The sequence below is a fragment of the Micromys minutus genome (genome assembly GCF_963924665.1).
Source record: "Micromys minutus genome assembly, chromosome: 15".
NCBI lineage: Eukaryota > Metazoa > Chordata > Mammalia > Rodentia > Muridae > Micromys > Micromys minutus.
Window position 1 is genome coordinate 5,991,651 of NC_137984.1, and position 26,693 is coordinate 6,018,343.

At 42.1% G+C, this 26,693-nt stretch overlaps 1 protein-coding gene across 1 annotated transcript in view; it reads right to left on the reverse strand.

The window, feature by feature from the left end:
- The window catches only part of RSPO3 (R-spondin 3), an 80,823-nt gene extending 67,761 nt beyond the window's left edge, over nucleotides 1-13,062 (reverse strand). Inside the window, exon 1 of the mRNA XM_080929482.1 lies at nucleotides 12,734-13,062. Coding sequence (XP_080785608.1) covers nucleotides 12,734-12,830 — 97 coding nt within the window. The 5' untranslated portion in view covers nucleotides 12,831-13,062. The remainder of the gene's footprint in view (nucleotides 1-12,733) is intronic.
- Between the last annotated feature and the right edge of the window lie 13,631 nt (nucleotides 13,063-26,693).

Below are 26,693 nucleotides of genomic sequence, written 5' to 3' on the forward strand. Positions count from 1 at the left end.
TGAGGTTGATCTTGAACTCACAAAAAGTTACCTGCTGTAGTTTCCTGAGCTCTGAAGTTACAGGTGTGCACCTACACATCTGAGTTTTATAATTTCCACATAAGAAATAATATTAATGTAAATTTTCTAAAAAATCTTACTTTATAAAGAAAACATCCATAGACCAACAAGAACTCTTAGGGTGTGAATTGTCGATGATTAAGCTGAATTCAAACATGTAGATGTTTATATTTTAGTGTGATCATCAAAGGAAGGATAAACATGTTTTCTAAGGCATGCACTTATTTTCCAGCCCATATCATTGATAATCTGAAGTTCAGCCTGTGACGTTCTTTATAGGTTAAATTGCTCGTCTGTGTCATGCCGAGCCTACCATCTCTTTGCATCCATGAAACTACACGGTCACCTGAGAACTTAAAACTACTTTTCAAAAGCTTGCCTACCCTTTTTCTTTGCTATTTTCCTCTAAAATGACAGCATAGCAACTAGTTGTAATTATTAAGTAATATGATCACTAAGAGATAGTATAAATATGCTGGGAGATGTGCAGGGGTCATATATTCTACCCTCCCGTATCCATTCCATCAGAGAGTGAACACCTGAGGTCTGGACTCCATCTGGTTTCCCTGACACCGAGGGCAGCTGGTACAAACTCATTCCCCAAAAATCTGTGGACATGAAACGCAGAAAGGCCACACTGGAAGCTTGCTTCTCAAAGCTGAGCGTAACATTAGTTTAACAAGTGATACTGGATATAAGCAGTAGAGGTCAGCCCTTATCCCCTTTAATGCTAATTCTTGGGCAATAATAGAGAAACCAGAGATGTTTGTCAGAGACAATCGCACACACACTGCTTAAGTTTGATGCACATGTTGGGAAATGGCAAGGGGCTATTTAAGTGATAAAAGATTTATAATTTTCCTCTACCTTTTCAGTCAATTTAATCACTGCTAACTCATTTTTGATATTTATTTTCAACTTTTAGCAAATTCGTTTTTCTCCACACTACGTGCATTATTTAAATGTAAGCCTCGGGCGGGTGAATGGAAATCAGTATTTTGCAGATCAGATTGCATACAGCACACTGTAACTCCTGTCTTGGCATCTTTTACTTTGGTTCTTCTTGAGGGTGTCAGCTTCTATGCATCAGATAATATAAGATCTGCTATTGCAAACATTAATAAAGATCTGTCATGGCAGAGCAATTACTTATACTTTGTTTAATCTCTAATGGAAAGGATTTCTTCAAATATTTACACCAGAACAGTTGTCAGAGTGAATGGTGAGAAACCGCTGGCATCCTCCCAGAAGGAGAGGGCGGGTGGGGGGGGGATTTCTGGTCATATAATTTTAAGCAGCTCCCTGAATTTTAGGGAGCTTCCCGCAAGAATATAAAGAGTTTATATTAATAGAAGGTACTTCAGTTATGAAAAGCCAGTCAAGTAAGATATTTAAAGAACCACTTTAGTTTATTGCTCTTATAAAAATGACCAGTGGTTCCAGGTTTAAAGAAGAGAAAACACATTGTTTTCAGAGACTCAGTAAATTGTCCACAAAGAAAGAAAGAAAGGCGTAAAATAAGTTTGTTGACACATCAAACTTTCAAACTTATTCTGAGCTATGCCGCTAATGGGAGTTGCTACATGAAATCAGTAGGCAGGCTTTATATGCCGGGAGAGAACGGCCATCCACTGAGATGAACACCAACATAAATACAACGTTTGTGCTGAGCTGTATCCCTTCTCTCCCATAAATTATGTACTTTAGCTAAGAACTATTTCATAAGACTCTTCTGAATTAGAATTATTTTGTTTAGATCACAAACAGTATATCAAAGTCATTGACAAATGGTTTTCAGTATGTCTCTGCATGCTGAAGATGGCTGGGGTAGTGGGAATCATTAAAAAGCATCTTTGTATCCCAACTGGGAAAGACTGGATGTTTCTATTCCCAGATTACTGTCAAATGCAATCCAAACACAATGGAATGTATGGTTCTCCTAAATTGGTCACAATGACAAGCAGTTCACTGCACCTCATGATAAGGACATATATGTATTATATAGGAAGACACAATATATCTGCCAAGATACCTAGAGATTGCCAGTTGCAGAACATAAAGATAAAAAATAAAAAATAAACACGACCAGCAAATGCATTAGGCTGTATATTTAAAACATTGGCATTTGCTTCCATATGTTTAAACAAAGATCTAGTAATAGCTTAACTGAAAGTCATTCTAAATTAGAAAGGGATTTGAAAATGTAAAGACAGTGTGTCCTGGAAGCTTTGAGGTTTTGTTCAGTTAAAGTTCCATCACACGAGGGGATGGCCACTGAGCAGTCCAGGCAGTGGTTTCAAAGCCAGCGTTCCTTTGGATTGTTAAGCACAGAGCTGTCTGTGCTTCTCCAAAGGAAAGATTTAACAATCTCCTTGTTTCTTATACTGAAACTTTAAAAAGACAGACTCACTTCTCTTTTGATCCCGTGTACTTACTGGCTTTGATACTAGGTTTTGAAAAGGGGTTCCTTTTAGTACAAGAAATCCTAGGTTTGCCCTTAGCCTTTTTCTAAGTGCAGATCTTAGCACTCCTGTCCTGAAGTAATGGGTCACCATTTTCTTATAGACGATTGTCCTTGCACTGATATTACGTCTAAATTGACCTAAGAATGTTTATGAGGACTTCTTTTTTTCCCCTCTCTTCCCTTTCTTCCCCCCTCGGATAATTCTTTGACAAAGACTGAATTCCCGGGGCTCTTTTCTAATCTATGTAGGAAGGGAGGAGCACACTTGAGACAGGGACAGCAGGAGTTCTCTGGGTGGGTTTTGACTTTTGCAGACAGACAGGTGGTTTATGGGGCCAGTGACGCGCACGGTGCCGCCGGCGGTGGTAGTGATAAATTCCCATCTTGTGCATGCTCAGGGTGAATAACCTATTGAGAAGAAAGTTGGTGGAAATGCATTGTCTTCTGTGGGTTTCCTGCTTTCTGTAGTTTATGAATGCTCCCAATCCTTAGGGACAAGTAACTGGGTCTGACCACTCAGCAATGTCTCAAGCATGCTATGATGACCCTCCTCCCAAGAAGCCTGGCTTTCTTCAGTCTAATTACTTCTGGCAATTGTGGTTATTGGGATTTGGCCTAGTGACTCATTGCAACCCAACTTTTCCCAAAGAGCCCCCGTAACAAGCACAATGAAATCTGACAGGAAGCCCAGACTTCCACCTCGTTTCTGACATGGAGCTTTCCCTATTTTTATGGCAAGGACGAGAAAAGAATAATAAACAAGGGTTAACGAAGACAACGGCTTAGAGAAAAGCAGACGATGAGTAAAGCAAAGGCATCTGTGAATTAATGATCCTCCACAGAACTTCACCCATTGGCTGGAGTGTAGCCCGTGCAAGTTACAGCACTATTACTGATGACCAGTAGTCAATCCAAGCTAGTCAGAGACCATAAAAAAAACTGAATGTTTACCTCCTGTTAGACAGTTGCTTCCCCATTAAGATTTTCCTGATATCAAGGAGGGGTGAGGCATGAAAACCAAACAAAAATAACAAAACAAAACAAAAGCCCAACCATTGTTTAGTATTAAGTAGCTTTGGAGAAAAGGTCGAGTGTGGCTTATACCCCATCTTGCTTCCACCGTTGCTCTGCTCACTGCTCCCCTACCAAAGCAGTGCAATCATCTTCTCCCAAAGGCAGTGTTGCAGGGATCCAGCATCTGGTAAGGTCACTATCAGGCCTTCCTGCAGGCACTTTGCTGTCTTTTTTAGAATGAAGTGATTGATTCTCTCTCAGATAGCCCTGCTTGCGACAGTCAGTGTCTAGTGCATCAATTTCCTATTGAGAAACAACCCTGTGCTTTCTGCTCTTCAGATGGTACATAGCTCACCTCTTATCACACTTGCACAGGTTTATTTTGTCTGCCAAACCCTCGTAAAACTGGCACAGTTTTCAACAGTTGCTCAGCTGTATGGGCTATTCTTGAATTAAGGGTCTGACAATATATCACTCTCAGCTGTGTTTTAGAGTCACCAGAGTGGGTTTAAAAATGAGACAATCTGGGGCCTATCTCCAGAGATTACCACATTTTGTCTTGGTGTTTTTATTTTTAAAGATCTCCAGGTGATTTTGGTATGAACTCAGCATCAGCAAAATCCCTGTATCAAAGTCCATAAAGTAAAAATTCAGAGTGGAGGTACTTATTACTGTTCATAGTGAAAGTAATATAAATGACAGATTTTATGAAACATCATAAAGATAACTTTCTGGATGACCCAAAAAAAAGAAAGAAAGAAAGAAAAGAAAAGAAAAGAAAATAAACTAGCCAAGGAAACGCCAATTGTGATTGTAAACTAGCTACAAGGCTTTTGACATTTAACTCCACAATTACAGCTTTGCCAACATCTTCATGCCTAAGTGAATCTTGTCTTGAATGCATAGAGAGGGACTTGGGGAGAAGGAATTTTAGAATGTACCAAATAAATTGTGTGATTTTATTGCCTGTGATAAAAACTAGGAATCAGCAACTTTGTTTAGAAACTGTCTGTGGGGAAGGTGTGGAGGAAGTCAAAGGGAAAGACTGGGTGGGACTGGAAACAATGCCTTGTATGCCCAGTGCCTCTGGAGTGGAAAGAGGACGCTTTTCGAAGTTGTGGCTGTGAAGTTAAACCTGAACTGTAGACCAGGAACTGAGTATCATCTCTCTGATAACAGGGTACATAATAAATGATAGGAAATAGATAAAATGAAGCTCTAGGTTCCGTCTTGAGTGGGTGTGACCGCTGAATGGAGCTTTGAACATATTCAAGGAATGGGTTTCTACCGAGAGGTGGGAAGATTTGTAAGATATTTAATTGTTGCTACCATAATATTCACTTTAATAGACAAATGCAGTGTATACTAAAGAAGATATATAGCCTGAAACACCTGCCTTGACAGTTGGGAAGCTGTACTTTGTTAGGAGGCATTTAACTTGGACATGATGTTTCCCCACCTCTCTGTAGAAAGGACACTTGTGCTGTGTGTATGACAGCCATTGTCAAGGGGGTTATACTGTTCAGTTGTAAGGTTCCTTTGTAGATATGAGAAGGGACAGTCTTTTTCTTACTTGACTAAATATATGTCAGGGAGCTGGTGTTCTAAATCAAGTAGCTCATGGATTCTGGGACTCTATGTTGTGTGGCAGTAGCTTTTATTATGTAGTTTAAAAAAAGAAATGAGGGCTGTTTTACCGGTCACTTTCAGGAAAGCACTTTCTATTGAGATATAGTCACAACTATGCCCATGAGCATCTTTCTAGACACAATGTTGGGGAGTGAGTCTACAGCCCACATAACTACATATTAATTTTAGAAAGCAGCTCAACGGTAAGCTAAATCAACTCATACTTCTGCGAGTCCTTAAAATAATGGGAAAATATACTCCCTTTGCTATGAGCCTCTAAAATTAATAGAAGGAGCCAGTGAGAAACCAGGAACCTGACTATTATAATGGCTGGTCAAATAATGCGTTGGGGATGTTGTTCAGTGTAGATGAGTAACTAGATGCCTTCATATTTTATCCCATCCTGAAATGAGCACATGTTCATTGAGAAATCTACTTGAAAGTAGCAATGCCACTGTGAGATTCTAGGTTCAATAGTGTGGTTCAAAAGTCATTCAATACCGCATATGAATATATCTTCCATTACTATAAGGTATTTCAAATCTCCACATGACCTATGGCATAGTAACACGTCATGAAGGTATTAAATGTTCCAAAGCTACAGGATGTGACTGTTTGGAACAATCAATCATGACAACAGCAACCATTCATTCTCTTATGTCACAGAAAGTACTAGAAAGGAGAAACCAGTTGGAAGCAATGCATTAGAGCATTTAGAATGAGGAAAGTGGTCTAATGTAATCTCATGGACACCGCATGAAGCACTCTTGAGGCTAGCAACACAAACACCTTTGATGAGTAAAGGAAGGCACCCACATCTTTAATCTCGAGCAGCCAGTCATCCTGTTTTCATGAGTGATACCACCATCCTTGACTTCAGCCCTTGATATATTCCGAAATTGGGGCTCAAGTCCTAAGTGTCCTCTTAGCTCCTCACTAAAGATAGTTCAAAAGCAAAATGTGTTTCTTACCAAACCTACTTGTCTCATTCTTGTCTGTCTTTGTATCATTTTTCCATTGACCAACATCTGAATCCTTATTCTCCTAAATTGATGCCAAATATGGCCTTGCTTCTTTTTCTTCTTCCAACTAGAGTTAGTGCCCAGAAATATTTATTTCATCAATAGGAGTCATCCAATGTATTATCTGACCCCATCATCCCATGTCATAAAGTAGGCCTTTTGGCCTTAAAAGTAAATTTACAAAGTTAGTTTTTCCTTATCTCCCCAGGCAATCTCTAAGCACTTGTCAGGACAGGGAGACTGAAGCCTTCCTCTGCTTGCTACTCTGATGCAGCTCCAAGGATTTTAAGGCTAGGAACAAGATGGACCTGCCTGAGTTTCAGCTGTGGCTGTGGTTTTCAGACACTACAATTTGGGAAGGATACAGAATGTCATACATAAGCCCATTCTCCAGGTTACAAGGTCACGTGGTCAGTCTCTGTAATAGGTCTTATGGGATACATTCACTTGTTACAAAGAAATGAATTGGTTTGCTTTCTTAGCCCTTACCTAATAAACTCAGTTAAGATGAGTACATTTAGAAGAAATATTTAGCTCTCTGCTCATGACTTTTGTTTCACACAAAAAGATTAGTAATTGTTAAGACTGTTGGATGATCTAATGATTTTTTAAAAAAATCAACCATCTCATTTTGTCATGGAAAACAAAACTGTCAAGAATTTTGAGGTAAAGGGACAGTTGCCCAGGTCATCTAAGCACTGGTGGCAATGCTGGCCTCTGAATCGAGGTCTTTGCCTCTCACTCCACTCTTCCTAATGCCCACTAGAAAGTCTCCCTTTCAGGGCCCAGTCTCTATCACACACTCATGAAATCTGATCTTTATCAAATCATAAAATGTCAGATGCAACACTATATATGACAGTGCTTTGAAAAGGTAAGCTGCATTTTGCATAAAACATAAAGGTACAATTATTTATCTATATATATAATTGAGTGGGAATTGTTTTTGTTTTTTGTTTTTTGTTTGTTTTTGGTACCACTAAACTTCTTTTAAAGAATTCCCACATTTTAGTGTGAACAATTGACTGCTTCATCTCTTGCTGACCTCGTAGTTAAGGCAGAGATGGTCTTTTGAAATAAGAGGCACAGTAACAGGATGTTTTGTGAATTATCACTCTTCACATAAGAGAACATCTCAGATGTTTTTACTTAAGTGTCACATTGTGGAAAAGTTTCAGGTGGAAAAATGGAGAGTTCTTATCATCGGTGACACCCAGCCATTCTTTAGAAACTACAGTGTCCTTGAAAAACTCTAATCTTTAAATAATTGGCTATAGTTCCATTGTTTTATTGTTTTTAGTATTGCTTTATGAACAGTTTAATCAGAATGCTTGGGTATAATAAACAAACAAAACATCTTCAGTATTTTCTCTCATATTTATATTCATGTATTTTTATTAAGGCTTACTTGCAAAGTTCTTTCAATCTACTAGAGGACTCAGTAGATGGTAATTTTTAAGACAATCTATTCATTGTAAGCCTTTAAAAATTATAACAAAGAAAGCTGTTTGTATTTTCTAACAAAATCAAAAACAAGAGAAAGATCTACCTAACATATGAGTCAAGATATTTCAAATTGTTGTTTTGTTAATGACACCACCAAACAATGTTTTGTAAGAAGAGGAAAGCACCCTCACCAAGTCACATAAACACACTACCATCACCGACTCTTGCTATATTCGCAAGACTTAATGATGTTTTTCCAATGGCAACTGAAGTTGGTTCTTACATTTCATGAAATACAATATGCACCGTGCTGGCATTTCAGAAATTCACTGAGAGTCTGGAATGACCTTTGTGGTGAGTGAGGATAGGTATATGAATCAAGGGAGGAAGAGGAAGGGACCAGGGAAATACCAACTTGAGTGTTTAAAGAGAGATAAAGAGAAACACAGGGAATTACAGTGTTCGTAAGAATATCTTTGAAAGTTTATGTAATTTCAGAGTAATGTTTTGGTATGATATATTTATGTAAGGTTCTGAAATGCTTTTTGTGAAGTATGAGAATCACTACACATATTTAAATGATTATACATTTAACTAGAAAATATTTTTAGACATTTAGTAACCATTTGGAGATACCTACCCAGACTCACATAATCTAAAAGGATCAAATGTCTATTAAAGTCATTTTTTTAGTAATGTAGCAAGGGTTTTCCTATAACAACTTAAAATCAAATTTTACTGCATGTTGTTAATTTCAATTCATTGCTTTCTGGAGACCTAATTTGTAGAACATTAAAAACCAGAGAACCTTTTCATTGGAGAAATATCCCATCTACATAAAATTTAAAATACTGTTCTTAGTGCAGGTTCAAAGGAATGTTGAAATGACTGTGATAAATTTTGTCACTTTTCTTCCACGAATTACTTGGGCTAAGACGACAGCATTTCAAATCACCATTTTTTTTAAGCCACTCAGTTAAAAAAAATTATTTTTGCTGGAGCAGAAAATAAAATAGAGTAGCAGCAAAGGATTCTGGGAAACAAACCTCCACGCTCAGAGAGGGAAATGTACTTGGCTTTTATTTTCACGTTGCCACTATTTTCCAGAACACTGAAGTTATCTTTGAACTGCATACATCCCGTGTGATATGCCAGAGTTCACAAAACTAAACCACACAGGTGACAAATGCAGGCAAGAAAGGCAGAAAGGTACTGTCCCCAATCTTCAAATAAAACATTAAACTAATATTTCAATTTAACAGTGAGTTTTTATTTTTACCTGTCAGCAATAAAATCACCAAGAACACACCAGAACCTTAGGCTATGTTAACATCTTCTACACTAGCATTGGAGATAACCAATTCCAATAAGTATATGATCAGTGTAAATATTTTGTTGTTCTTTTGATTTTTTTCATCTGTCTCTGGAGATTGTCATAACTGTATTTTAATTGTTGGGCATATAATGGATTTCTAAATTGTGAATGATCTAAAATCTGAAAAACTAAGAGTAAATTAAGAAATGCCCACAATTAACAAACATTGTCCTCTTGCAGAGAGTCAATGACCTCTGGAGCAGTACCATTCTATGGAGGCTTCTGAATAATCAAATAATGAATTATGATGAGAAAAGCACTCTAGTCCTATTTGGTGTGTAATTATTTGACATTTGTCTGTAATATAGCAACAACAGCTATAAAGATTCCCAGTTAAGCAGAACAGCCCAGTGCCTGGACATATTGAGAAAATGGCACTCTTGAAATCACCAAGTTAATGATTTCATTAGCTTAATATCCTGTCTATGGCCGGTTCAGCACACAGTATAAATACATAAAAGGCAAGGTGGTTCATCTGAGAAGACATGTTTCATTGACTGGCTCCTGTCTCTTAGACCCCTTCTCTACTGAAGGGAGATTCTGTAGTTCCAGCTTTTACACTTCAAGTGACAGTTTCTGTCTCCACAGAAGGAATCCCAGGTGAAAATGTGACACATTAGTAAAGAATTTTGATCGCTATGACAAAGATGACCTTTAAGTGCTACTAACATGCAACATAAAATTCCAAGGTCGGCTCTACCACACTGCAAAGGCTGAGGTGGAAACGGGATCTGAGACAGATTAGGCTTTGTTAATTAATGTCCAGTGTCCAGCGCTAGAGCTTGCTGCTAAAAACCTTGCTGAGTGATGACTTTTTGTTTTTTGAGTAAAGGCTTTACATTTTATAATAAATTATTTTGTTATCTCTGGGAACTCACTGTATATCAACCGAAATCAGTACATTTTGTTATGTTTATGCGCCATAATTATACAGACATTTAAATAGTTGTGAGAAATCCATTTTAAAGCATTGCATAATTTTATAGAGAAAATGGTAGTTTGTAAAAATTAGGATCATTGGTTTGTGGAGATCAATAGAATATTAATTATTGTAGAGAAACACAAGAATATTCGCATAACTCTTTATATGTTCAACACTGTAAATGACAATCTTTGCTAGCACTTTAAGTACTAAGACATTTAAGAGACCACATTTTTTAAAAAAGACATTAGCAATCTTTTATTTTTACCCTTACTTTTCTGCCTCTCCCATTAGTAATGTTTCCAAACGTTTAAGAAAATGAAGCTATTTACTACAAGGCAGAAGCGACGCTCTTAATTGCCTTCTTAAGTTGCCTTATTGTGAAAAAAATAGAAATATCTGGCCAGTTTAAAAATAATTTGACTATCGCCGTATTATTCACTATAAAATATTCCCAGTTGCTATTTTTTTATTCAGGTATTTTAAAAATCGCAGTCCCGTTGATTTTATAAACCAGCTGCGTTAATGTCGAGTTTCTGAACAGTTAACAAGGGTCTACCTTCTGATTCTTGCTGCAAAAAGCCATGATGCGCCTGCCAAATCTTTCTTCTGTCTGCTCGGAGGACGCAAGGGGTCGCCCCTCTCCCAGGATTGCAGGAGCCAGGACGCCGCAAACGCAGACTCCAGAGCAACCGCACCGGGAGAGCAGCTTGAGGGACCTCTTTTCCAGACCCACTCCCACGGAATCGCTGGAATTTCAGCTCAACTCCGCTTATTTCTCTCTTAACCCCGCAAAACAACCAGAGGGCGCCTTCGACTTGGCTTTGACATGACACAGGAAGAGAGAAAAGCAGTCTCCTTTAGACTTCACACTTCATCGCCCTAGTTCCAGCCCAGATGTGTGCACCCTGCTCTGGTCTTTAGGGGTGTAGAGATGAGAACGAACGCACAACAGACCCCCCCTTGCTTTCTTTTATTTCTTTCAAAAATAGAAGCCCCCACCCCCACCCCCAAACTCAGAAACTCAGGTACCAGTGACAACGGAGACACAAGACTCTTCCCCACCTGGGCAAGTGTGTGGGGCCGTGGTCGGGGGTCGGGGACACTAGGAAGATGGAGTGAACTGGGTTGACTGTATTGGCATGAGCTATGCGGGCAAACAGCTGTGTTCCTCCTGCCTTCGCTTTCCCCTGAAACTTGGTGCCCAGAGGACCCAGCCAGCCGGGAGTGGGGATAAGGAGCCTGGGCCCCTAGGCTGCCACTTCAGCAGCAAGGCCCGAGCGATAGAGTGGGTGGGAGGGTTGCAAAGAATACAAACCACTCAGAGGCCAAGAATAATAAATCGGATTCCCTGACATGTTTAGTTTAGGCCCTCCTGCGCTGAGACGCGATCCTAGAGGCAAAGGGGCCAACTCGGACTCCAAACCTCTGGCGTTCCTGCCCAGCCATGATTTTTAAAAGGCAATTTTCAGGTGAATCAAACTTTGTCTGGCTTTAGGCTAGTGGTACAAAGGGAGCTTTCAGGGGACCCTCACGTCCAGGGCCAGGGCAGAGACAAACAGTGGCGAGAGGAGATTGCTAAATTTCCACCCCACACAAGTGCTGTTGAGAGCTGCCAGCATCCCTGCCCCAAGGGTTTTGCGGGCTGGACCCTTGGGAAAGAGATCTCATCTGGGGACCAGACAAAGTCGTGGGCTGAGCAGACGCCCAGGGCCAAGGTACTAAAGCTTTACTGGGTGTTTTCTGTTAGTTTCCCTTAGTAGCTACCCCCGGGGCCAAGAGCCCTCTGCAGAGCCAGGGTCGCCCTGAGCTCTGGGAAAGTACTCCCTTTGCGGGCGCTGACAACAGTACGCCTGGCCACCGGGGAACAAACAGAGAAACCAGCCTCTGGTCTGATCCCGGATCTCTGGAAGATACCGGCTTGCCTCAGACCAGTTTAGGGATCCGTTTAATTCCAGCAAAGGCGCAGTTCCACACAGCAGGGACATGACACGTTCCAGTGTAATAGACTGACCAGCAGAGAGGAGAAGAGCTCAGGGGGGACCCCACTCTCAGTACGCGCCTGTCTCAGGGGGACCCACTTGAGAGCGTGTGAGGTTGCCAGAACATTCACGTGGGGACCGGCAAGACATGGAAGCGATTGAAGTTCGGAACCTCTGGGGTTCTTCTGCCTTCCGACCCTGGAGCGTGAGACGTGGGACAGTCCCAGAAGCTTTTGAGCCTTAGCGCCACTTCAATGTGCGTGTCGTGGGAAGCGGCAGCGCGGGCGCTAGCACACTGTCCCTCGGGCTCACCCCAGGATGCTTAGCTGCGCTATCAAAAAGCAGCCTGGGGCGGGGGTGGGGGTGCAGCCAAGGTTCCCCTGAGCCTGGCGGGAACTCGGGGTGATCCCACGTCGTGTTGTGCCACTACCAAGCAACCTGAAGGCAGGGCGACCCAACTGCCCGGGGCTCTAGACCTCCTCCGGAGTCTCAAAGGGAAAGCACAAACCCCTAGAGAGAATCTAAGGAAGAAAGGAAGGTTTCCAGATCCCGAATTACAGGGGGCGGGAGCCAGGCTAGCGCGGTGTGCAGGGACTCCAGCACTGGCTGGTGTGCTGGTGTAGGAGAGCCGGTGCCCGAACTGCTGTCTCCTGTGGGAGGCATAGGGTTGGAGAGACTCTTTCCTCCTGCAGCTGACTCTGCGCAGGTGAATGCGGTGGAAGGGGGCGAAGGCGTGTAACGCAAACCAGAACCAAACCAACAACCCAAACAAACAACAACACTCCCCCCAGCCCCCAGAAAAGAAAACCTTGCACTTACTTCTCCGCTGGCGCCTTCCCCGGGAGGCGTTTTGGCTGCCGATGTATTCCATAAAGTTCAAAATGATAAAAAACCAAGAAATCAGTCGCAAGTGCATAGTAACCCAGTATTGTTTCCCTTCTTTTTCTCCTTTTGCTTTCACTGTTAGTTATATTTAATGTTTTTTTTTCTTTTAAATATGTATGTAGGTGTTAGGCGGGTCTATACGGAGAGCTGAAAAGCCAGAGCCGCGGGACTTCTCCACTGAGATCCAACAGGCGTGCTGTGATGGCAAGCGAAGCGGGACGGGTGGCCAGGGAAACCAACAATTGCATTCTCTAATTGTCCGAACACAGCCGGCTGCTCTGGGGTGGCTGTCATCGCCACGAGCGAAGGTTGCAGGAACCTCCTGGCTGGCCGCAGGTTATCCTCGGCCGCACAGCGGCGGCGGCCGCGGGCGGGATCCGGGCGAGCAGTAGCCCCTGGGGCTCAGAGGCTGCGGCGGGTGCCGCAGTGGCGGGGACCCGGGGAGCGCAGAGGAGCGGACGCAGTGGGTACCGCGGCCATGGCCAAGGGGCGCTGGAGAGACCCGAGCTGCTTCTGGCGTTCCGAGCAGGAGCTGCTCCAGTGTTGGGCAGGGCTGGGAGCACCCCATACAGGAGGAGGGGGAGGGAGGTGGAGTGGGGATGGCTGCAGGGAGGGGGGGCGGAGGGGGGGGAGCTCGGGGGCGGGGAGGAGCAACAACCCCGAGCGACCTCAATAACTTTCAATTTCAAGAGGGAAAGAGGGAGCTGGAAAAGTACAGGCGTTGCGATTTGGCAGAGGGACGGGAAGAGGCGCCTAAGGGGTCCCGGGTCTGCGGCGGAGCATCTCCGGACACAGCAAAGGCGGCGGGAGAATGGGAGCGGGGTTGGGGGAGGCCCTCGATGGGACAGTTCGAACCCGGTGAGGTAGGCGCCCTGGGGTTTGGTCCGCCTGAGGTTTCTGACCCAGCTGTACCAAATAATACTTCAGACCCAATGCCTCTGTTGTCCTTGGCCTCTGGCAAAGCTTACCACATCCTAGTGGCCATGTCCTAAGGCTCTTCAGAGACCCTACCTCACTCCAGCAACTGCTCTCGGAAACCCACCCCTCCTTCGTATTCCTAGTTTCCCCGGATTTCTGGCTACAGATGCCTTCTCAACTCTTAGCCTTTCCCCGTGTCTGTTGCTTTATCCCTTCCCCACCCCCATCCCCCTTGTTTTTGTCCAGAGAAAGTAGTTGTGGTTGTGTGGTCTCAGGGGGGCTTAGACAGATTTACCCTTCAACTTGAAGGTGCTTTACCTGATCTTAAGGGGAGGACCCAGAGGTGTGAGCTCTCTGGGTAATCAGGATGGAAAAGCAATTGTATTGTACTGTGGCTTTCTCCCAAGTCCAGCCTTTGCTTTGGAAGATCCCTCCTCCCTCAGAAGCTTCCCCAAGAAGTCGGCTTGCCTGTTAGGCGCTCTAGCTCTAGCTCTCTCTCTCTCTCTCTCTCTCTCTCTCTCTCTCTCTCTCTCTCTCTCTCTCTCTCTCTCTCTCATTCTTGAAAGGATCTGTTGTACATTCGGGCATCTCATCTAGAAGACTGCGAACACTATGTGGAAAGATTGTCCCCATTTGAGGTCAATGCAAAAAGGTCCATTTCTTGCTTCAGTTTCCAGAGCAAGTGGAGTGCGAGTGGAGGGCTCTTAGCAGTAGCAAGAAAAAATAAATAAATAAATAAATAAAATCCAGGTTCCCAGGCCAAACCACCACCAGGGAAAAGTCCAGGCCCTGAGTCTGTCACTGTTGGGCACTCTACCTCTTCCCCGGTAGCACAAACTCTATAGTTACTCAAGTATTTGGTTGAAGGTCACATGCCTCAAAGCATTTTTAATGTAAACTTGTCCTAAGGGTACTGATCAACATTCTAACGGGTTCTTCTGCAGTGTGAAAGCTTTATGAAACTTTGGATAACAAGCAGGCCACTTTAAAAAACAAGGGAGATTTGTGGAGTGCCTTCAGCTTCTGTGTTCATAAGTTAGAGGAGAGGCAAAGGTCACAGGCCTGCTGTCTCATTTTGTAATCTTTAAGAGCACCCCTGGTTACAGGTCTATGGAGTTTGATATATACCCCAAGATCAGGGTTGAGGTGGAATGGCTTGGATACAAAAGTCAGGAAACTCCACACAGGTACTCTTTGCAAAGCTGTGCAACACAGAATCTAGAAGGCTGGCCCTTTGCTGCTAAGTCATCACTAAATGTTTTGCGTACTTGCACTGGAAGTTTGAAACCCGGCATAATATCCTCTGAGTATGGTATATGAAAAAAAAACAGTGACCCTGTTTATAGTATGCACTCACCCGCACACATACACAGAGAGACAGAGAGACAGAGACTGGAAGAGACAGAGGAGGGATGGAGAGGGAGAACACACACTCTGCAACTGTTGAATAATGTCTACTGCTAAATGACAATTTATCACTCTGAACTAGAGAAGTTGCAGATGCCCCCAGTTCCAATAATGAGTATCTAGTAAAGAAGCCACTGTATTTCTTTGTGCCTGTCCCCATCAGCTTTTTGTTCCTTCTTGCTTAATACCCCAGATCCAGAATACCTGCATCATAAACTGTGGAGGGTTTAAAAGCTATGGGAGGCTCCCTTTGAAAGGGACTCCAGAGACAGGCTTTCTAATCCGGGATACTTGAGCCGGATGGGATGAGATTGCAAAAGGCATATAAAAAAGCAATTTGGTGGAAAAGTTCAGGGGAATAAGCAAGAAGACAGACACCCACTTCTCTTCTCCCTGTGTGCTCTGCAGACGCATGCTCTTTAGGATGAGAACAGGAATGGCAGGGTAAGTAAATAAACAAACTCAGTGAGCAGCTAAGGTTCTTGAGCTATCCCAGAAAAGAAGTGTTAGATGCAGCGGGCAGGAAAAGCTTGTCAAGGAACAAGCACCATCCAGAGGAAACATCCGGAAAACATTAAATGAATCGGGAGAGCATTCTTCCTTTCTTGACACCCTGCTTTAGAATAACTCGTTTTTTTCTTTTTGGTCTATGTTACCTTAGTATTAAAGGTGTGTTCACTTGCCTGGCTGAGTCTTACATTCCCTCAGCTGTTCCAGAAGCTTACAAAAGGCATGCCATAGACTATTTTGTGGAACAAAGTACCTAGCTTTTCAATTCAGCAAAGAAAATAATGCTCACAGAAGCTGACATTGCCTCCCTGAGCTCCACACTAAAGTAACTTAGAAGCCGTGGGTGCAGCACAAAGTTGGAAATTTTCTTATGATTTTAACATTTGTCACATCAAACTGGGATTAAGAGCTGGAGACTCAGGGCAAGAGAATTGTGTGAGTTTGGATAAACATGGGGAGATAAACATATCCAGAATGTGACTTCAATTTCTCATCTTTCCCTCCTGCCTCCCCCAACCAGGCAAAGACAACAGTAAGAAGCTATTTTTATCCACTGTGGCAGGAGCACTTTAAGGAACAAACATGATTTTCATATTGTTGAACCCATACAGCAAATATGTGGAAGGAAGCTTGCTCCAGAAAGGGAGAGCACAAACCCAAGACTTTGGAATGGGGTACAGCTTGTAGTGATGAGAGATGTTTGGCAAAGTTGGAACTGACATCAGTCACTATGCCATAGAGCAAGTACGCAGCTTCAGAAAATGTTCTGCTAACCAGTTGCTCAGATCTGGATGCATGTGAGTGAATAAATCAAGTGGGGTACTGCTGGTGAAGTCTGTGTCACTAAAGTAGTCAGAAACCATCCCAGAAACATGGAGCAGACAGTATTTAAAAGCCATTGAAATTAGTAGATGGAGCCTAACCACCATTTTAGACAGAGACAGGATGATTAGGCCAATGCAAGAAGTGATTCAATGGTCCACAGCATTACAAAAACGAGAAAATGAAAATTCTGTGTAGATAGGAAGAGGGCTGTCTGTCAAGAGTTAAGAATGTTTTTCCTTCTCTATGAAGTTATGGGTCATTTATAAAACTGTGTTGAACACTGTCTGGTGTGTTTTTATTTTAAAACTGATTTCTCTCATGGTGTCAATTAACTGGATACCCAGCAGTATTCATTGTAACCCCCAGAATAGTTTACTTGATTAAAGGTTTATTACGGTCAAGGCACAGGCTTAGAAATCTCGGCACCATGATGAGTCCTGGCTCTGCATCTTTATTGATTCCCAGATTTCTTTATTTGAAGAATAAAGGAATTCAACCAAGTGATTTCCAAAGTCTGAATGCACTGACTGTAATAACAATACCTTCAAGAAAGGGAGACAGACAGGCTGGTAATTCCAAATGTTGAAGCTATTTCTAGCCGTATGACATCACACTTCGCACTTACAGACTCGTGTTTAACTGAATAGGTCCAGATTTAGAAATCTGCTTTTGAATGCGTCACTCTGCTGGAAATGCCTAACTCCTTACAGGAATCCTAAAGGACTCTGGTCTAGCAAAGATAAACCCAGGACTAGTTTGATCAGCCTCTGTATCTACAGACTTTGGGAATGCCAAACAAGTGTAGATCTTAAACCCCTAATTCTGGGTATTCTCCTATAGAAAGCAGAGATAGAGACTGTTACATCTCATGGAGACACAGACCTGGTTCAGTTTGATTTGTGAATCCTACCAGGGATTAATATCGACGGGCTCTAGGAAGGAGGGGCTTAAAAAATCCATGTCACTTTAGTTTTTCAGAGATAAGACAAAAAAAAAAAGAGACTTTTCCCCATTTGTGCCTCTCTTTTTATAGGGTTGTATATCCACGTGCCCTTTGTCCCTGGAGACTGTTCAGAAGGTCACAGTGTAACCTGAGTGACTGTGGTAGCACTTTTAGGTTGCAGGGTTGCTAGCAAAGACCTGAAGTATTATGGCATATGAAAGACTGTAGGAGAGGAGTTGTTAATGAGAAAATGCTATACTGGCATATACCGACCCAAACAGATCTCAGAGCACATTATTTCCAGGATGAGACATCTGGGACCAGAAAATCAGTCACAAATGGCCAAGCTTATGTAGAAAGTACCATTAATATTAACACTATCTAGATGTCTGATTTCTGGTACCATCTTTGTCACCAGGAAGTTGACTATGTTGAATTACATCACTGGTACTCTTTTCTACTGGTTTCCAGTTAAATCAATGCATAGGAACAAAGGCTGTGTTTTAGTCAGGGTTTCTATTCCTGCACAAAACGTCATGACTGAGAAACAAGTGAGGAGAAAAGGGTTTATTCAGTTTACACTTCCATATTCCCAAAGGAAGTCAGGACTGGAACTCAAGCAGGTCAGGAAGCAGGAGCTGATGCAGAGGCCATGGAGGGATGTTACTTACTGGCTTGCTTCCTCTGGCTTGCTCAGCCTGCTTTCTTATAGAACTCAGGTTTACCAGCCCAGGGATGGCACCACCCACAATGGGCTGGGCCAGGGATGGCTCCACCCACAATGGGCGGGGCCCTCCCCCCTTGATCACTAGTTGAGAAAATGCCTTACAGCTGGATCTCATGGAGGCATTTTCTCAACTGAGGCTCCTTTCTCTGCGATAACTGGAGTTTGTGTCAAGTTGACACAAAACCAGCCAGTACAGGTTGTTTCTGCTCAGTTCCTGATTTGGTATCATTCTGGAAATAGGTACACTCCATTGGAAATGGGCACAGCTTTACAGAGTGGTGTCTTCTCCATGGCTTCAGGTCATTCTCAGTCAGGTTTTTTGTTTGTAAATTTTTAAAAAATCAATGAAACAAACATTGCAAATGTTATCCCCTTTCCTGGTTTTCCCACCAGAAATACCCTATTCCCTCCCCTCCCCCCTGCTTCTATGAGGATGCTTCTCCACGCACCTACCCACTCCCTTCTGCCTCCCCACCATGGCATTTCCCTACACTGAGCATCATGCCTTCACAGGACCAGGCCTCTCCTCCCATTGATGTCTGACAAGGCCATCCTCTGCTACATATGCAGCTGAAGCCATAGGTCCTTCCATATGTACTCTTTGTTTGGTGGTTTAGTCCCTAGAAGCATGGGTGAGTGGTCAAGTTGGCTGGTATTGTTGTTCTTCCTATGGGGTTGGAAACCCCTTCAGCTCATTCAGTCCTTTCTCCAACTCCTCCACTGGAGACCCTGTTCTCAATCCAATGGTTAGCTGAGAGTATCTGCCTCTGTATTTGCCGGGCTCTGACAAAGCCTCTCAGCAGACAGCTATATCAGACTCCTGTCAGCAAACACTTCTTGACATCATCAATATTGTCTGGGTTTGGTGACTGTATATGGGATAGATACCCAGGTGGGGCAGTCTCTGGATGGCCTTTCCTTCAGTCTCTGCTCCACACTTTGTTTCTGTATTTTCTCCTGTTAGTATTTTGCTCCTCCTTCCTAGAAGGACTGAAGCATCCACCTGTTGGTCTTTCTTCTTGTTGAGCTTCATGTGGTCTGTGAGTTGTATCCAAGTTTTCAGGCTAATCCCCACTTAACAGTGAGTGCATACCATGTGTGTTGTTTTGTGAATGGGTTACCTCACTCAGGATGAGCTGGGCCTCCACATAAGACCAGATGCACTGGAACTAATAGAAGGGAAAGTGGGGAAGAGCCTCAAACACATGGGCACAGAAGAAACTTTCATGAACAGAACACAAATGGTTTATGTTCTAAAATCAAGAATAAACAAATGGGACCTCATAAAATTGCAAAGCTTCTGTAAAGCAAAGATCAACATCAATAGGACAAAATGGCAACCAGCAGACTGGGAAAAGATCTTTATCAATCCTATATCTGATAGAGTACTAATATCCAATATAGACAAAGAACTCAAGAAATTAAACTCCAGAGAATCAAACAACCCTATTAAAATACAGGGTACAGAGCTAAACAAAGAATTCCCAACTGAAAAATATCAAATGGCTGAGAAGCCCCTAAAGAAATGTTTAACATCCTTAGTCATCAGGGATATGCAAATCTCAATCAGGTTTTAAAAGCAGAGCATTATGGCCCTTCCCTACTTTTTGAGCCTAATAGTAGAAATAGCTTCCAACTTTTTCTAATGTCTGAGTGAATCAACATTTCTCATTGATTCCTTGTGAGTTTCCTATGACATTTAAAATTTTATTTGACACTAACATTTTTTTGGATATCTGTATCGAGTTCCTAAGTGACAGGAAGCTGTGAAAGCTGGGACTGGAACTAGCCTGTCTGGTTGGAAGCCTTGGCATCCCTCTTCTCTCACCCCCATCCTCCTGAAGAACATACACTCATTAGAACTTGGCATATCTATCAACACCAGCCCCATGAAAGCAGGAGCTGGAGGATCTGAGGCCTGCCTGGGCTATAGACTGAGTTCCAGGATTATGGCAGGATGGGAGGGAAATCCTAAGACCTAGCAAAATGAGCAGGCAACAGATATCAGAGTGATGATGTCATGGGTTCAATCAATGTCAATTACCAGAATCACAATGGCAATAGAAAACCAAAGTTCATGTTCAAAATTAAACCTAGGCAATGGGACAAGAGGAGACAAACAGGAAGAAAAAGAGCAAAGCAGTCAGGAAACAGCCGCTCCAAAAGTGAAAGCTGACATTGGTTTTGAGGCATGTTTTCATGAAGACTTTCTTATCCCCCACACCCTACTGCTGCCTGCTGATGGGTTAATAATATCTCCTCCACCAGTGAGTATAAAGTACCTCAAAGGGCAGGTGACTGTAAATCAGCTGGCAACTCATCTCACAAAGAATTGTTGGGTGTCTTCTATGAGTAATTCCATTTTAGACATTGTACTGGCTGGTTTTATGTGTCAACTTGACACAAACTCCAGTTGTCACAGAGAAAGGAGCTTCAGTTGAGGAAATGCCTCCATGAGATCCAGCTGTAAGGCATTTTCTCAATTAGTGATCAAGTGGGGGAGGGCCCAGCCCATTGTGGGTGGTGCCATCCCTAAGCTGGTTCTATAAGAAAGCAAACTGACTAAACCAGGAGAAGTAAGCCAGTAAGCAGCACCCCTCCACAGCTTCTTCATCAGCTCCTGCCTTCAAGTTCGTGTACTGTGTAAGTTCCTGTTCTTACTTCCTTTGGTGATGAACAGCAATGTGGAATTATCACCTGAATAAACTCTTTTCTCCCTAATTTGCTTTTTGGTCATAATGTTTTGTGTAGAAATAGAAACCCTGACTAAGACAGACACCAAAGTAAAGTCTCTGTTCATCATCTTTTGATCTATTAAAAGGGCTGATATTATGGGGTTACTATGTCGCTGACTGAAAGCAGTGTTGGAGTTTAAATCAAACTTCAGCAGCATTCAGACAGCATGAGTCTTTGCTCTGCATGTTTTAGGAAACATGTCTTTAGAGTAGCAGGTACTTTAATGACAGAGCAGCAGCCTCTCCACCTATATATATCCTTCACACATTCATTCGTTACTGCTGTGCATTTGCATAGCTACTTTTGATCAAGTTTTTTTTTTTTTTTTTTTTTTTTTTTTTTTTTTTTTTTTTTTCCCAGTATTGACTAAGCAATGTGGCCAACACTACGTAGGTCCTAGAGACACGCAACTGAAAAGAATAGGATGTTTTCATGGAAATTGCCCTCAGTGAAGGAGGCAGACAGATCAGTCATTAAACCTTCCATGAGATAAGTGCTAAGTGATAAGAGCTATGCCTAGGTAGGCTATGGGAAGAAAGCCTGTCCGCAGGTCATGCAGTGTTTAGCACATGGATAAAGAATCCTACTGTACATAAGGAAGGGTCCTTTCCTCCGCTTCACACTGACTCTGATTCAGCTGGAGAGAAAGTAACTTCTTTTTCCTTGTTTTATGGAACAAAGTGGCTATGGTTGGATGCCTGCTTGCTAGAGAGGCGGCCATACTTCACTGGTAACATGGCCCCTCCTCCAGCAAGTCATTGTGTTGTGTTGACTGTGTGGGAGGACTGTTAATAGCTGATACCTAGTGCTGGAGTCTCTGTAGGTTAATGATTTGACCCATTTACTGTACCTGGGGCAGAGTCCTATCATGTGGGGAAAAAAAAAGACTTCTCATCCCTCCTGCTTCCTAGAAGTGTTTGAAGGACTTTAGATTAATTGACAAAGAAGTGGAAATTGGTCTTCTCAGAGACATAACCTCTCCTATTCGTGTTTTCTACTCCTCCATGTAACTTTCCTTGTTACCTGTGACATGGTGTTTCCAGACAGGTCATTGTACATCCATTATTGAAGTCTGGCCTGCTGAGTTGTATCCATTTAGTCTCCCAGCCTTTTACATGCACAAAGTTCCAGGGTTTGCAACTCCATCTTTGTTTCTGTTAGTGGTAAGGGCTGGTTAACCCTTCTGTTCTACCCTTCTTTCAATCCACATAATCTTCTCTTTCCTGGAGATCATTTTGTTTTCTCATTGGTCGGCGAGATGTGTCGATTATGAAGAATGAACAAGGATGGTGTTTTGTTGGCTAGTTCTCTTTGGATGTTAGTCCATCTGCCACTTTTCCATACTCAGTGGGTGGCTCAGCAAAAAATTACTCAGTTAATAGTATTTGGCAAGATGAGAGGGAGCAAAGGCTTTTCCCCCCAGGGAGCTTGTGTCAGCCATACAAACAACACCCAAGCAGAGTGGCTTAAATGCCAGCTCTTATGGCTTCTTAACCTTATGTGTGAACTAGCTACCCTGACCTCCCACAGGTTCCTCATGACTGGCATCAGCTTACATCTCAGGAGAATGGAAGAGGTCTGATCTCTTTCACCAGATATTTATTCATCTTCAGAGTACTGGGCTGTCTGGGTTCTAGAACTAGAAAGAGAGAAATTTTATGGGTGTCCATGAATGCCACTCTTATTCTGTTTTTGATTTTGGTCTAAGCAAGTTGTAGGACCAACCTAAATATCAAGGTTTAACCAGTAGATCCCAACCTTTGAGAGGATGAGTTGGAAAGAAACATTGGCTGTCTTTAATACACTACAGAGCTAATGGACCTCTGCATAAAGTCATGCTTTCAGGTTTTTTTTTTTTTTTTTTTTTTTTTTTTTTTTTTTTTTTTTTTTTTTTTTTTTTGACCAACCAGAAAATTTGACATTGAGTAAATTGTAGTCTAGTCCACACTTTATCTGATCACTGATCAAGTTCTTTCATGGTCTAGATTAGCTTTTGCTCTGGACTGAGTTTCAGGGCTAGACTTAAGGCCTTAGAATATAATAATATAGAGACAAACTTTGTGGTTTTGGGTTGTAGGTTCCCAAGCAAAGGAAACTATGGTTTGTTACTCAGAGGAAAAAATCTTCAGTGCAGTCTCATCTTAGGGGGAGTTGTAAGGGTCTGCCTATAGAATTTTAGCTTATGATTTCTTTCCTTTCCTCTTTTCTTGAGAGCTATATTGGTAAATGTCACAGAGAAAGCTCCTTGTGGAAAGGAGCCACAATGTAAATGTCCTCTTGCCAGGATCTCCTTTTACCGACTAAGGGTCAGTGTCAGAGCAGTATTATGTTCTGTAACCTTGAAATTTAGGAAAGGTCGCTTTTCTTTAATAATAGATTTCCCTTAAGGGTTTAGGAACAGAAACAAGGGAGCCTGCCACTTCTCTCCCTCAGTACTACTTGATATTCTGACTTAATTGAGAGTTCATTACTGTGGTATTAATATCAATACTTTAATTATTTACCACTCTAAAGGTAGTGAGACTGCAATGGTGGAGCTTGAAGTGAGGTGTAACAAAGTCTCATGCAATAGTTAATTTTATTCAGAGCATCAAACAATTTATACCCCGAGGGTTAAGAAAACCTTTGAAGAAGCTGTGGTCACAAGACTATTGTCTGGTTTTCTTGGTATTTTCTCACAAGCACTCAAAATTCCCCACACACAACTCCATTCTTGGATCATGTTCCAACATTGTATAATATGGCTTCTTTCAGCTTTTCAAAGGACACATAGCTTTATGATTTGAATGTGGTTTACCATCCAAAATTTATGTATAAGACATTTAGTAGCAACATTGTAGCAATTTTGAAAGATGGGGGGGTGCTTTTAAGAGATAACTGGACCTTGGGAGACCAAAGCATATAAAGGGTTTAATATAGTTCCCATGTTACAAAGTAATCTTGGCATCTCCCTCTGGTCTGTCTGATATATGATTTCTGCCTGTTTCTTCTTTTGGATTTTCTGCCACAGTATGATACAGTACAAAGGCCCCTACTAAGAAGATGGAAGGGGTATACTCACCTGCCTTTCTAACAATGAGCTAAAATAACATTTGCTCTTCCCTGAGAAAGACTCCTCAGTATTCCTTAGTCACCAGTCATACTTTGTCTAGCTTTGAAGGACCATGGGCTTTCCCCTTTCCATCTTAGCATGCCTATTGGTGTCTTTTAATCCTTGTTCAATCTTGTCTAGGCAGCCATGTTAATGAGACTCCATGGGTGCAGCTGCTTTGACATTTCTAGGAGATGAAATCTTATACCAAACTTCATCTCTTCTGGCTCTCACAAGTTTCCGTTCTCTATTTTGCAGTGATCCTTGAACCATAGGTGCAGGAATCGTACTGCAGACAAGTTTGGTTTTGGCTGGGTACCACATTTTCTCGTGTTCTATATGCTTTGAAAATGGTTTTTGGGTTGGGAAAGGACAGAGGGATGAAAGGAATGAGAGAAACAAACATCCTAAAATATTTTCTTTTTACAAATTTCTGAGGCACACGTGTTTTGGTATAGAAATAGAGAATGGACTGTGACACATGATTCTATGGACTGAATATGTCCCTTTCCACTTTTATGTTGAAACTTAATCCCCAATTAATATTAATAAAGATGAGTTATGGGAGTAGGTAATTAAGTCATGAGAGTGTCACCTGTTGTGGTAAAGATTATTTCGATCTTTACCACTTTAGATCATTTAGTTTGCAAATAGAAGTCATGAAAATCTTTATACTTATAATATGCCTTAAGGCACTAGAGCTGGGAAGATATCAACCCTCTATGCTATTTTGTCTACTTCCCTGTCAATAACCCGAAGTTATCACTTGCCATGTTCCTCTTGGGCCACTCCTACTCCAACAGGACAGCTCTCCTGCTCATACTTTCCTGACTCACACTAGCCTATGGCGCCTTCCTTCTTCTTTCTCTCCTTCTGGTGGTTTCTGCCCAAGACTCCAAACCTGGGAATCTCAATCTGCCCTCTTTCTTCTGCCCAGCCCAGCCTGTAGGCATTTTTATTAACCAACAAGGGACAACTGGGGGCAAGCTTTACACAACAAAAGCTGGTGTACTTGAAGATCTCTTTGTCCTAGGGCGACCAGATCTTGGGGTATAGAATTTAGCATTTGAATGCAAGGAGTATCAGACCAAACCTCTGCAGCTACCTTTACAATGGTAGTGCCTTATAATAGAAAGTTCAGAGAGTAGTTTTGCCTTTGTATCTATGTGATGACTCAGCCAGAATGTGCTATCACACCATCCCCATTTTGGAAGCAGAGGGACAATCATCATCATAGGTCAACCCTCCAGAACTCTGTGCAACATGCAACAACTCTCTGTTGTCTATACATCACCACTCTTGGGCGGTTAACCATGAAAATCACAGCTGATCAAATGTAGAGAATGAACTCAGTAGAAATGGGACACCAGCTATCCTTCCCTACCAAGGCTTGGGCACCATTGTGGAAAAGAGGTGATGATTGAGAGGAGCACAGCATCATCTACTAGACATGGCAGAACCACTACACTCACAAACCGTAGCATGTGTGGTTGCCTGCACAAGAACTACACAGAACAAAGTCAACAACCTAGCACAAAGGAGGGAAAGGCTCCCTCACACCTAGCTAAGGAGCCCCTGATATTGAGCAGCTGATAATTTCTGGGTGAGAGAGTCACTTTTCTCTAAGGATGTGGCCCCTAGAAATTTAAGCATGCTTTAGAGCAGTGGTTCTCAACTTTCCTAATGCTGTGATCATTTAATGCATATCCTCATATTGTACTGATCCTCAACTATAAAATTCTTTTAGTTAACAATCATAAGTGTACTTTTGCCATCGTTGTGAACCATAATGTAAATATCTGTGTTTTCTAATGGGCTTGGGTGTCCCCTGTAAAAAAAAAAAAAAAGGTCATTCAGTGCCTAAAACGACCAACAGGTTAATAAACAATCCTCTAGTGACTGGCCCTATACTCCTGAGTATGTAGGCAGTACAAATGGACTCTGTAGAATATTAATACAAAAGGACCAAAGTTGAGAGGCAGTGGCTAGATAGAGTATAAATCTAGGAGGAATTAGGGGTGAAAACTGAAATGAATAGGATTTTTTTTTTTTAGAAAAAAGAATGCTAATGATTAGACTACCCATCCTGAAATATTTGCTTATAGTAGAAATAACAGAGACAGAGTATACATATATACAAGTCCAGAATAGCTTCTAATAATAATCTCTTGAGGATTTTCCTCTAAAACAATTTTAAGAATAGCTTACTTTTCCTCTCCCATGTGAGTGAATGCACATTTGTATCTCCCTCTTTGTTTTCATTGTTAACATTGCATATAGTTACCACACATGTCATTTGAAATAGTCACAAACAAAATCTATGGTGAAAACAAATGGAATTAAAAAAACGTAAGGGCGCGTGCATTATTTAAACACACCGTTTTCTTCTGCACAGATCTTTGTCATTTGGCAGGAGAGGGATGGGGTCTGACTTAGCAGAGCTTTATCAGATGCACTTGGGAGATCTGTCTAATCCAGATCCATCTGATAGCTGGCGTGTCTCAGGAGATTGGAAAGGACCTGTGAAGTTCATGAGGACTGCAGGCAGCACACACTCCTGAGCACGAGAACGGAGAACCAGAAGCACTACAGCATCCTTTCATCTTCACCATTTCCTCCTAAACTCACAAACATGTCTCCTGCGATTTGTATTTGTTACTAATGATTATGTAATTTTTTTTCTCTGTCATGACCAATTTCTCAATGGTTCCTAGAGGGAACCCCCAGTGTGGTTGGA